Source organism: Montipora foliosa, chromosome 13, assembly GCF_036669935.1.
Source record: "Montipora foliosa isolate CH-2021 chromosome 13, ASM3666993v2, whole genome shotgun sequence".
Classification (NCBI taxonomy): Eukaryota; Metazoa; Cnidaria; class Anthozoa; order Scleractinia; family Acroporidae; genus Montipora; species Montipora foliosa.
Genome location: NC_090881.1, coordinates 26857823 through 26870322, shown reverse-complemented (window position 1 = coordinate 26870322; position 12500 = coordinate 26857823). Strand labels below are relative to the sequence as shown.

General features: G+C 37.4%; 1 protein-coding gene across 3 annotated transcripts in view; it reads right to left on the bottom strand.

The window, feature by feature from the left end:
- The window catches only part of LOC137984113 (dynein axonemal heavy chain 2-like), an 86520-nt gene that overhangs the window by 52058 nt on the left and 21962 nt on the right, over positions 1 to 12500 (bottom strand). For all 3 annotated transcript variants that reach the window (XM_068831323.1, XM_068831324.1, XM_068831325.1), the window contains exons 23-39: positions 12255 to 12411; positions 10613 to 10819; positions 9913 to 10206; positions 9605 to 9758; positions 8678 to 8784; positions 8475 to 8557; positions 7808 to 7901; positions 7525 to 7611; positions 7062 to 7142; positions 6904 to 6961; positions 5499 to 5659; positions 5093 to 5149; positions 4716 to 4814; positions 2656 to 2781; positions 2167 to 2277; positions 1572 to 1760; positions 484 to 587 (exon numbers count right to left, since the gene is read on the bottom strand). In XM_068831323.1, the coding sequence (XP_068687424.1) occupies positions 484 to 587; positions 1572 to 1760; positions 2167 to 2277; positions 2656 to 2781; positions 4716 to 4814; positions 5093 to 5149; positions 5499 to 5659; positions 6904 to 6961; positions 7062 to 7142; positions 7525 to 7611; positions 7808 to 7901; positions 8475 to 8557; positions 8678 to 8784; positions 9605 to 9758; positions 9913 to 10206; positions 10613 to 10819; positions 12255 to 12411 (2169 nt within the window). The remainder of the gene's footprint in view (positions 1 to 483; positions 588 to 1571; positions 1761 to 2166; positions 2278 to 2655; positions 2782 to 4715; positions 4815 to 5092; positions 5150 to 5498; positions 5660 to 6903; positions 6962 to 7061; positions 7143 to 7524; positions 7612 to 7807; positions 7902 to 8474; positions 8558 to 8677; positions 8785 to 9604; positions 9759 to 9912; positions 10207 to 10612; positions 10820 to 12254; positions 12412 to 12500) is intronic.

Genomic DNA, 12500 nt, shown 5'->3' with positions numbered 1-12500 from the left:
AATTCCGTAGGAGGAAAAATACGAGCAATGAGCAAAATGTCCGCGAGTATTGTATGTTAAACCATCGAATAAGAGATGTATTGTTCCGCTACAAAAAAGGTGTTATTTTGCTTCAATTTTGTTTGGTAAGAGTGTTTTGAAAAAAATGCTTCATCTGTCCTTCAGGGCGCGTGCGAACGATGTAAACTGCACAAAAAAAGCCAGCCAAATATCTTTATTTGGATAAACAAAATGACAGGTGACAAGCGATAACAAGCTAAATTATCAGGCTTTGCATCGTGTTGAAGACAATTTCCTTCATTGAAAAACTCCCGTTTAGTTCATATTTGCTCTATTCTAAACCGGTCAAACCGGGACACTACAGTGTATTACCGTCTCATATTTTGTGCGTTCTCTTGACCAAATATGGTAAAATGGCGTAATAGTGGAATAATAAAATCCAAACATTTTTAAATGGATTATTTATTTATTAATATTGCAAACCTGTCTGTCAAAGGAGTGATGACAAGCCTGCCAGAATTCCCCAAGTACTCATAGCCATATTGAAACTGAGTGTTTGTTTGCCGCACCACACAGTCATCAATATCCTGAAACAGTAGACACAAGCTTTACAGCTGAGCTACAACCTGTATGGTTACCTCTTGGAGGCAAACTTCTTTAATGAAGCATCTTTGATGATGCATCTTTCTTGTTTTTGAAGTGGGTATACTTTACTTCTCATAGCTAACAACTACTGTATTATCCATACAACTATTTGCAGTTAACATCGCAAAGTGGAGGTTAAGTGCCTGAGACATCCTGGAACTTCCACCCTTGGAAGCCAGCTCCAAGATGGAGACTGCACCGATGGCTGGCAAAACCTGACTGCCCAGTCATGAGCCCCTACGTAGCAGAGAAGATAAGCATGCACCCATCACACTGAAAAACAGTGGAAAGTATATGGGGGGAAGGTAGGGGAAAACTGCTAAACGTTCCACACAAAATGTTCCTTCTTCCCGCCACACCGATAAATAAGCTGTACAACCCAAGACACGCGAGGAATGCGATACATGCACAAATATAACAAAGCCTCTGACAACAATTTACCACAGCCACCCCTAGTTGTTAACTCTGAGTCAGTTAAATTGCATTTAACTTCATTAAACTAGCATGCTAATCCCGTTGTCTTCTCGGAAGTATTGTTCCTTCACATGCCAACAAAACAATGACCAGGTAAGGCCAATTTGTACACTACGAAATTGTTAGGCTAATATGTCCCCCCAGTCAGAAGGCATGGTATTTTTTCCCTGGATTGTTTGTCCCCATTCTGATTACTGAGGGGCCACTTTTCAAAGGATGTCCTCACGTGTCAAAAACATGTCGCACTTCAACAGATTTTTCAAAATGGAATGACTTTGATTTCATTGAGCCCACCTGCAATCAGTTGTCAAACTTGTATTAAATGATTCACTGGCCAATAATGGCAGGCAAACAACTTGGACAGATAAATTACAATTTGTAATTATCTGTCCTTACACAGTGTTCGGTACAGCCTTAACTAAGACAACATTAGACACTGCAAAGCCAAATACCTTGTCCCAATACAGTCTCAACTGACTAAGCCATTCAAAGGCAGTCACATCACCACAACCAGACTTGATCATCTTTTCAATTACATCCCTAGCATGCACCTCAATGGTGACCAGAGCTACAATCTTCTGTCGCTGAATCTTTGTCAAGTTACCTCTAATCATCTCAGAAAATTTATTCAGCATGGAAATCTGAAGCAGAGACAAAAAGTGATTGTAAACTCTCTCTTTGGACAAAAAGACAAAATATATATGTTGGTACAGAAAAAGCAGAAGGAATTCACTCCTTGCAAAGAAAACATGAATGAAATAAACACAAATCCAGGAAAATGAAATCAAATTGTTCATTTCTTATAATGTAATGTGCTATCCTTTTCAAAATGGAAAGGAGATGGAAATGTTGGTGCCCTTCATAGACAGAGAAATGCCCACCATGTTGGTTCCCCAAATAAACCCTCCAGAAAATGAGGTATATTCTTAAACACAAGCAGTTTCCTCTTGATTGCCACTGATTGAGAGAGTTAAAACCAAGGAGTAAATAGTTAGTCCAGGGAGCATTTGGTAATATACAGAAAATAATGCTACATTAGCTCCTTGCCTGTTTCTTTTTCAAACTCTTCAAAGCTTTCTTGTCACCTCGCTCTTTTGTGCTGGCCAATGCCTTGGTGCAATCACTTGTCCACTGCATCTGACTGGAGGTGATAGTCAACTGCAAGGGAGAGTGAAGTTTCACAGATTGGAACATCAAGACAAATCTTTTTCAGAAAAATAAGTAAACATGAATTTTTTAGCCCACCTTCTGCCAACCTAAATGACTGTACAACTTGAAAAGTGGTAATGCACATGTATTTCGGAATCCATAAAATCATTCTGTTATGATGCAAATGAATATAATGACTAATTATCTACTTCTGTCTCTTATCAACATGTTAATCAAGCCATTGACAACCAACACAAGCTGTGAAAGAGTAGCGAAGAGGTTTCCTATTTGTGACACTTTTTCTAGCTTGGCAAATGGAATTGGTTTCCACAGGGTTTTATAAGAGAATAATGCAATTTAATTAAAATAAAAATGGTAATCACTTACCTGGCCTGCCCATTCTTTAACCCACTTGTCACGCCTACTGGTACTTTTCCTCAAAGCAAGTCTACACTGTTTCAGCAATTCCTTAAGTGTCCAGCGCATGCTCCGTTCCACATCACACAGCCATGCCTATTTAACATTCATAATATTTGCAATCAAGTTTAATCCACAATAAAAATATATTAATATATTTTCGTTACGTTGCATTACTGAGTGAAGCAGGTTGAGATAATGGTTGCTTCGTTGCTATTGTAATGAACAACATGACAAATGTAGCTCTGATGACTCCTTCAAAGCAACACCACATTTTTTTCTGAGTATCCCTCAGACACCACTGAAAAGATACATCTTAAAGTGTATTTTTTAAAATTTATTTAACTCAGATGAACAGATATTACGGATGAATAAAGTATTGTACAATTCTTGAGGACGAGCGAGATATAGTTACATATATAAGTATGCCCTAAAACTACAAAATACATGTATATACCCGTATAATTAAAATAAAGTAACAATAATGTGTTCATATTTAAAACTTTCAATACTGAGCAAAGTAATGTTGACGAGGAGTTCTTTTAAAACAACCTTCTTTGTTTGGGAGAGCCCACTTACAGTTGGGCAAAATTTCCTAACATTTATTCAAGTATGGTTGCTTGCTGTTACACATGTTATATTGATAACAATATCCTATTTTCTCATTCACCTCCTTGGAATGTGTTAGTTCACTGGGTTTGTGCATGTTTTAATGAAGATATTGTACAGTGGTTTCAATAAGTAAACAAGTAAGTAAGTAAGTAAGTAAGCAAGCAAGGAAGCAAGCCAGCAAGCAAGCAAGGAAGCAAGCCAGCAAGCAAGCATTAGCAAGCAAGCAAGCAAGCAAGCAAGCAAGTAAGTAAGTATCATTATTAATATTTTTATTAATACCCTCAGATTTTTAGAGTAGCTAGAAGCTACATGTAATATCTCTGAGCATTGAACAAAACAACTTTAAGAATCCCAGTTGGCTATTTACAAGAGCATCCAGGAAATTGAACCAGGGACTACCTGGAACAAATTCAACAAGTGGTCAGAATGTGTCTTGAACCCAGGATCTCCAGATCTCTTTATCTTTACCTTTATTTTTAAAGTAACCTGTTACAGTTTTCTAACTTACACTGTACGGCCCTCTCTGAGTATTTTACCCTCCCAACCATGATACACCACAGAAGACAGACCACAACACCGGGAACTACATGCCCTACTCAAGGCAAGGACCCTAACCAGTGGGCTGCACTGCCTCCAACAGCTGCCGAAAAGCACTGGTTACTTCAGTCAAAAAGGTTGGCTACTATTTTCCCCTATTAGTAAAGTAAGGCAACTAAAGACAGATTCTTTTGAACCTATGATTATCATTTTTCATTCATGACAACAATCAGTTACTCTACTCAAACCAGCTGCCAATTCACCAAATTTGTATAGGTAATCACATGATTTTGAGTGCAATTTGGAATAAATAAGCATGTCTGAGTAAAATTTTTTCAAAGACAACCAAAATTCGAGATGGTTTATAAGCAGAAGAAACGAATGCGCCTCACGCAATCATAGAAAAATTGCACCATAAATTGTGCCATCCAGGGCATGCGCTTTACTTGAAAACAAAAGATTTGATTGGTTCTGACCAAACCCTATTGTTTATTAGCCAACCGTAATCCAGAATTTCAATGTGTAATTTGCACTGGTATTACACCTGAACTACACTGCTCTTAGTCAATCAGAATCAAGTAATTTTTCATGCATATTATTATAATTGAAACCCCTGACTGTACAGTCATGCAGTTGTTCTAGATTTCATTTTGATGAAAGGATACTCTGGGTTTAGAAACCAAATCACATTCAATGAATTTGGAAGCAGATTGTCACAATGATGACGGGGCTTTCCTAGGGTTTGAGCATGATTTGATTTGAAGTGATTATTCATGTAACATACTGTACATGTTGTGATCATTTATGTAAAGCATGGTCACAATTTTATTAGTCATGCACTTTAAAGTCAAGTTAAATTAAGGGGCATTATATTACCACACCTCAACTGGTCCCTCTAAAAGAACCGAGTGTCCAAACTCCACAAATTCTCCTTCTGCTGAGTACATGCCTACTGCCTCTATTTTCTGGGTGATGCCCATCTGTTAAAACAAGTATAAAAATAACATGAATGAACAAAAAGACATCTGAAACAAATTACCAGTGCAGGAAAGTGACAATTTAAGGCTTGGTGAAGTTCACCTGAAAGTATATTAAGTAGGAAAACATTTATGAATTAGTCTCAATGTTACAAGGTACATGGAAAATTCCATGGACCCTTTTGGTCAAGAATCTTTGATTCTTATATTTTATGACCCACAATCAATTGTTAATAATAGTCTCACAATCAATTGTTAATAATAGTCTCACAGTGTCTTACCTTTGCCATCTTCAGAGATTTAATATTGTCAAAGCACTTCTTCAAGTGAGGTTGAACCTTTCAAAAAACAAATGAAAAGGAATGTTTGGTTTCATACATTGTAGGAATACATAATCACCATTAAAATAAATGACTGTGAATTTTTTAAGCAAGGATTCACTATCAAGTAATACCCCTAGGTACAATACCAAAAATTATCAGTAACTGATACTGATATTGAGTTGTTGTCTTTTCCATTGTTTGTGCTTTTATCTTCATGAAAGGTCGCTGGCAAACCAATACTGACAGTAACTATACCAGCCCAAAGTGCTATCAATTGAAAGAAACTACTGAACAATGTATATGATTGTGCTACTCACAAAACTGGTAACTGGCACTAATTCTCCAGGCTAGTACATGTACTTACAGCTTCAGGATTTTTGGACTGTCCAAGTATTTCCAAGAGATCATCATTGGAAAGAAAGTAGAATCGTGGAAAGATCTGCCTCTTTGTCTCCAAATACATATCAAGTGACTTCTGGATCTCTTCCAGTTTCAAATTCATGTCATTCAGTGTATCAAGAAGACCTGGCAGCGTGTAATGAAATGATTAAAAACTATCACTTGAAAATCTGTCGTCAGTGATTCACAAGTTTAAATTTCCCTAGAACTTTTGAAGTGTTGTTCAAATCTTTATGGAAACATAAACTTAGCGTCAGATCTATGGGCAGATCAAAACGAACAAGTGTGCGGCATCTGACAAGATACAGTCAGCAGCCACTAAAGATGGTACAAAATAAGTGAATGAATAAGGTAATTCTCATACAAAGAAATGAATAATCCAGACAGTGAATGATCTAATTATAAAGATCCAATGGTGCACTGTTGTGGAGCGCATAGGAGACAGCAGAAATAGAGGAGTAGCTCAAGATCTTGAGAGCAATAGCCCTTATCAGAGTTATCAGCAATTTTCCCACAAGAATGACGCTAAGGGGTCATGCATTTGTAATAAATTGACCCTTAAGCCTCTTTTGCATGTAGTTTTAAACAAAAGAAGATGTGCCTGCAGGCTCAACTTCAATAAGGACCATTAGCCAACATCAAAAATACCATAATCCTCTTTGTTTTTCCCTCCAAATTTTTGCATAAGCATTGTTTTTGTTTTCTCTTGGGACTTATAATGGTCCCAAGAGAAACTGGAAACAATGCTTATGCAAAATTTTGGAGGGACAAACAAAGAGTATTACGGTATTTTTGATATTGACCCTTTAGCACCCAAACCGGCCTAAACCGGTCTAAACCAGCCAGACTTAGTATTTTACTCTAACACCAGATGATTTTATTCGTCAATAGGGAACCCCCTGGGAGTCAATGGGTTAATGACATTCATCAGTTCGATGTCAGCAAGTAGAGTTGTTATTGAATTTTATGTGGGCCTTTTTATGGTAAATAATAATAATAATAATAATGATAATAATAAATTACAACAATAATAATATTGATGATGATGATGATAATGATAATGATTAGCCTACATCCAAACCTAGTTGCTGCTTAATGGAGTTTCTCTTTAATTGCCTGCCTTAGCTGAGCTAACTTATGCACGGAAGGTTTCCAAATACTGTACACTTGAGAAAAACTCTGGTCTGAGAATTCAGTATTGCTTCTCACTAACAACGCAATAGTTAGTGTTGGTTTGAGTGAAGTGGACCATGAGATTGGGGAAGTGTTCCAGGTGCTACTGTAACAGTAATATTGTCATTTGAAGTTCTGTTCCTCCCCTGCTGGATGTGGGGTGGAAAAAGTCAAGACAAAGTGGGTTCAAACTTCACCTGGATGATGGGTTCCTCTCAATGCATTGTTATCCTTGCTGAGCCTCTGCATTATTACCTGCAGCAAACCCAACAGAAGATGGATTGAGCTACTGATCGAATGGTGTTGGTAAGCTGGAATTAAATTGATAAAATTATGTACGCCATACTGTACATACCTTCCAGTTGGCATTAACATCATCAAATTCAGCTGACTCTCTTGGAAGTTGTTTGCGAATATCTTCTCCAAGGAAAATATTCTGTTGAAAACAAGATTAATGTCAACTTTAAAGCCAGTTGAGTCTAAGAAAGGACACTAGACAATTTTGCTATGTCAATGGGAGCTGGTTGACAGGCCCTGGGTGAGACTTGGGGTTAATGACATTTGTTTCCACTCAAAATCTTCACGACCTTTTCCCTCTTTCAAGTGATATGTACCTGTTTCACCTGTTTAACTTGGCTCAAACCACTTTACACTTAACCAAATGAATTGAAAACTGACTGCACTATTTAGATGGACTGACTCTACAATCTGTATCATCAAACAGGTACTTTTGTATGTTATGGTACCAAATGAAACAGAAAAAAGTATTACCAACAACATACAGTTCAAAGTGCCAGACCATTATTTTGAAGACTCACCTCCAAGTACATCCATTGCCGTTGAACTGTCAGTATCATTTCAGTAACCTCTAGTATAAGAGACAGTGTTCGCTCCCACTTGTCAACCTATATTGAATGATCATGGTGATTTTAAAGTATCCATATTAAAAAATGACTTGTTAAGGATTGAAACAAAAACTGAAACAGTTGACTTTAACTCAAGTAACCCTGAAATAAACAACTCTACCCTTTTTTCTAACCTCATTTATCAGTCACGGGGTGGTCGCTAGTTTTAGGACGTAGTATCACACATGATCCTTACCTCAGTCTCAAAAGCCTTGACATATCGAGATGCTTTCATGGTTGATAAAGTGACCTGATTATCCTCCAGCTGCTGAAATACATCATCTGTTGCCCTGAAAGGGTATAAAGAATGTATTTACAGGCAGAATGAAAAAATATTATTAAACAACTATCATCATTTAAGTATTTCTTAAGCATTATTTTGAAGAACACAGCGTAATTAACTCATGTAAAGATTTGTGTGCCCCTAATATCAATTTTGTTTCTAATTAACCGTGCATACAGTATCTATCATCTATTTTTTAATAACTAAAAGGGCCCAAAGCAAAGTGGAATCCATGTATTTACATATATGCAATATAGAACTTCTGTGCAAGTCAACAGAGGTAATTGCATTTTTCAGCCTAGTTCATGTGGCATTTGTTTAATCTTAGAGGGGAGGGGGGGGGGGGAAGCAGTTTTTACAGCCAGGGGTGGTTTACAGAGATTTGTAGGTCAGTAAGTCATGTTACTTCATTATCTTCCCTGCACACTGATATTAAATGCATAAAGTATGACATGGTAAGGCCTAATGTGCCAGCAGCATTCAATACAGCCAGGAGCTTGTTGCCAAAAATTAATTCTCCTAGATACTCCCAACACAATCCTACACTAAGCCATGCAGATGTTGAATAAACTTTTCATACTTGAGCCTGAAATGTCCACGGTCCTTGTAAGGTCCAATATCCAGTGTTATCTGCTCCCAGCTCTCAGCAATGGTTGCAATTGCCTAGTTACCAAAAACACCAACATTTCAATACTAAAAAGATGATTCCAGTGCCATTAACTACAAATTTTCCTCAGGGACAATAAGAACCTTTTTCAAGCCTAATGTAACACCTTACTGTACCTGTTCTATGGAAAGCTCTTTGCTGGCAGCCCCAGAGACTTCACTTATCTGCTCTGCAAACTGATCCAAACCCAACTCGATGATCTTTTCAAGAGTGAAGTCCTCAGCTAAATAAATTTGAGGCAAATATGTATAATATCATATAGATAAAATATGCTGATAAAAGGGAAAGTATTGCTTCACTGTCATATTGATAAGCACTTTCTTTGACAAGAATAGTACTCCAAGTAAAGCCTTTTTTTACTAGTAAATAGTCTTTACTCACTTAATTAAAATAGCTTTGTAACCTTAAAAGATATTTTTTTTCTGGCAGGTAACAGTAAAGTCACTCACATCAATTCTCGGAAACAGTTTTGGTAAGATACATGTAAAGCGAATTAGTGCATTGTTACTCCCCCTGGACAGGACGCAAGTCCTCCATACCTGCAGTAATCTCCCCAGGAGTATGTCTCAGTCATCCCCTGAGTATTGAGTCGAGAGAGACAGTACTGATTCAGGCTAGAGCAAAATTGGTATCAGTAGCCATTTAAACCCTATAATCATTTGGCATTTTCCTTTAACAGGAAGTTACAAGTGATGTATTTCCTTCATATAACAGAACAAAACAAGTCATACCATTGTCGCTTATGTCCCGGATTACACCTAGGTGTATGGTTCAATTGGTTTATTAGAAGTGTCCCCTTAAGTCTAAGCATTCGCTACCTACATGTATTTCCAACAATAATGTACAGTAAAGGTTAGCGTTATTTTTTCAATGGTTAGGGTAAATGCAGCTGTTAATCTTTACTTGACAAGAAGCATTTGGGGGACACTTTGTAAATTGTTAATTGCCCTGTGTATTCTGAGACCCGAGTAATGTTGGAGAAATGAGCAAGGGGACACTTCGTGATGTACCTAATAAGGCTCAAGCCTGGACTTATATCTCACCATTATGGTCAAAAGGCTTTTGAACCTCTGACTTGATCTGGGCCCAATGCCTGTCTCTCATGGCTGGGTTCTTTAGGTCCTGGATCAAAGGCATGGTACGCTTGAACTGTTCTATACGAGACTTGATAGAATCACAGATCTCCCAGTTTTTGTCCTGCAAAAAGAGCATTTTGTCAGGGAAACAATTTTAGAGATCTCTAGCATTTAGATGTTTTGTAAGAAGGTATTCTAAATTATGGCTTACAATAAAAAAAGGGAGACTAAAGTATCTTTAGTTAAAAGAATAACAAACGATTACGTTACACCACCTTCACTTCTCTGGACAGCTTGTTTAGCCTCTTAAACAATAGCTGTGATGTTGTTTCCATGTCAGTGGTAACAAGTTCTTCAAACTTGCCAACTTTCCAGGAATCCCACAGTTCTTCCCATTCCTTGGTGATGGCCCAGACCTGTTCAAGGTGTTCCAGATCCTTTTCTATTCCTTGCAGGTCTTTTGATGGTGCTTGTTCGATCTTGAAGATGTTTAGCCCTCTTCTAAGCTTGGTTTCTTGGGATTTCAAGTTGGTGACTTGTTCATGGTAGACCTTAACCTCTTCCAGAGCCTAGAGAAGATTGACCCAACAAGAAATTCTCCTTGATGCTCATTACAACACATTTACAGTAATTGGAATACCTATTTTCCTTTGAGCTTACATGTATTATGAATAAACCTGAAAAGTGCCTACATGTACATCGGTACACAACAAAGACAAAATTGAATACAAGTCAGCAGTTCCCAAGATGGGGGAAATGAACAGGTGCAAAAGTTCTTTAACTAGTGAAGACAAAGAGCTATAAAGACACAAAATTACATATTATGAGATGGTTGTTGAGGTGATGAAGATGAATAGCCCATATAATTATTTTTCTCTCGGCACATTCTCTAGTGTTAATTAATTTAATGTTGCCTGAATTACAGTGAGCCACCTTTGAAATGTCTTGAATATGTGAAGATATTGCAATACAAACCTCCTTCACAGAAACTGAGCTACTGAATGGGCCTCTGTTGTGAAATTCATCGAACAATGCAGTGACAGTTTTCTTGAATTCATCAGAAGAATGAATCAATCCTGTCTTGAATTTCTCTTTGCTTTTCTTCAGCATAGCATCACTGTCAATCAAACACTGCTGGAATGCAACCCATTCGCCACTCAACTGGTCCAACATCTCTTGCACCTGAGAATGAAAGAGGTTGTACAATCAGAGGGATTAAAGCGCAGGTTGCAGGTCATTGTTTTACCATGACTGAGGCCCTGACAGGGGGGGTCCCATGTCGCTTGTCTGAATTTTAAAATCACACGTGTCAGGGTTTAATTGGCTCATTCTCGGCCTTGACGTCACTGTCAGAATTTTGCTGGGAAAGGATGTCTTTTGTTGGAATTTCATTGTATGTGCGGTCGCTACTTTTTGGGCCATGTTGCTTGTCAGAATTTACCCTGTCAGGGCCTCATTACTGAAACAACCCAAACCTTTACAAAAATGCTAACCTTAAACCTTATTTTTTTTAGACCTAATGTTACCATTAGTAAAGGTTTGGGTTGTTCCAGCTGCAGTAAAACAATGACCTGCAACCCTAACCTGCAAACACCCTCCAATGCACAATAACTTTAATACATTTATTGCATACCTGGGCAAAGGAGAATATTATGTGCAAAGAATCTATCATCATGATGATACATGAAAACATTCAAGAATAATTGATTATAACATTCCTTTTTTCCCACTCCCAAATAATTAAGCTCTGAGTAGTTCACTTACATGTATTACTAAAGCTGTGTTGAATGCAATTCTGCCATTCATTTGGTTAAATGCACTAATATGGTTTCAGATTGTCTAAATTTCCTTTCACACTTCCAGGTAGATAAAGTCATTTTTTTTATCATTTGGAGATCTATAGTAATGCGTACAGAATATCTTTACATAAGGTACAGTACATACAAAGTCATACATACATACATACATAAATACATACATACATACATACATACATATATGTACCTAGTAATTGACCACTCACCATAGGGGCTATTCAGGGTCAATGAAACACTTAAATGATACAACAGAACAGCAACAACTTTAAGAATCTCAAAGTTCTGACCGGAGGCAAACCAGTTGGCTGTTTACAAGCGCAACCTTGAAGTTGAACCACATGCTACCAGGATCACATTCAACTTGTGATCAGAATAGCCATAACCAATGGGCCACACCCAAGGCAACATGCATGACATAGAGTGATTTCTTGGAAAGATAAAGGTTCAGCTTTAAAATTTGACAAAAGACAGCTCTAAGCTTCCACCAGTGCAAAATTAAAATGCTGGAATCCTATTAAATGTTTGTATGTTCATTATATATATATAATTATTGATAGAGAATACAGTAATTATGTATATGAAATATCATAATATTTGAGCTAAGGAGTTAAGATGATTGATGTAGGAGAGATCACCATAGTTTAGACCATCTTGACACAGTTGAGAAAGAAGGCTAAAATATCCAGACTTGAATGGGATTTGAATCATGAAAGTTCAATTTATTGTGCTGCCTGAAAGAAGCAAGTGCATAAGTTGTTCATTTCACTGCAATCTACCCAACATCAATCCATTACTCCTACCTCTTCAGGAATTGCCACTTCGTATTTTTCAAGTATGGCAAACTGTTGATGAAGGGGCGGAAACTTGGCCTCAATGTTTGGCAAATCTTGTTGCAGTTGTTCCAACAATGTAAGACTTTCACCAAGCTGATCAAGAGTTTCAGGAGGGGCACTGAGTCTGTATAAATAATACATGAATAACATACAAAGTCATGTAGATAAATTGTATTAAAGATTACATAATGGCATCATTGGTTCAAATTTAAA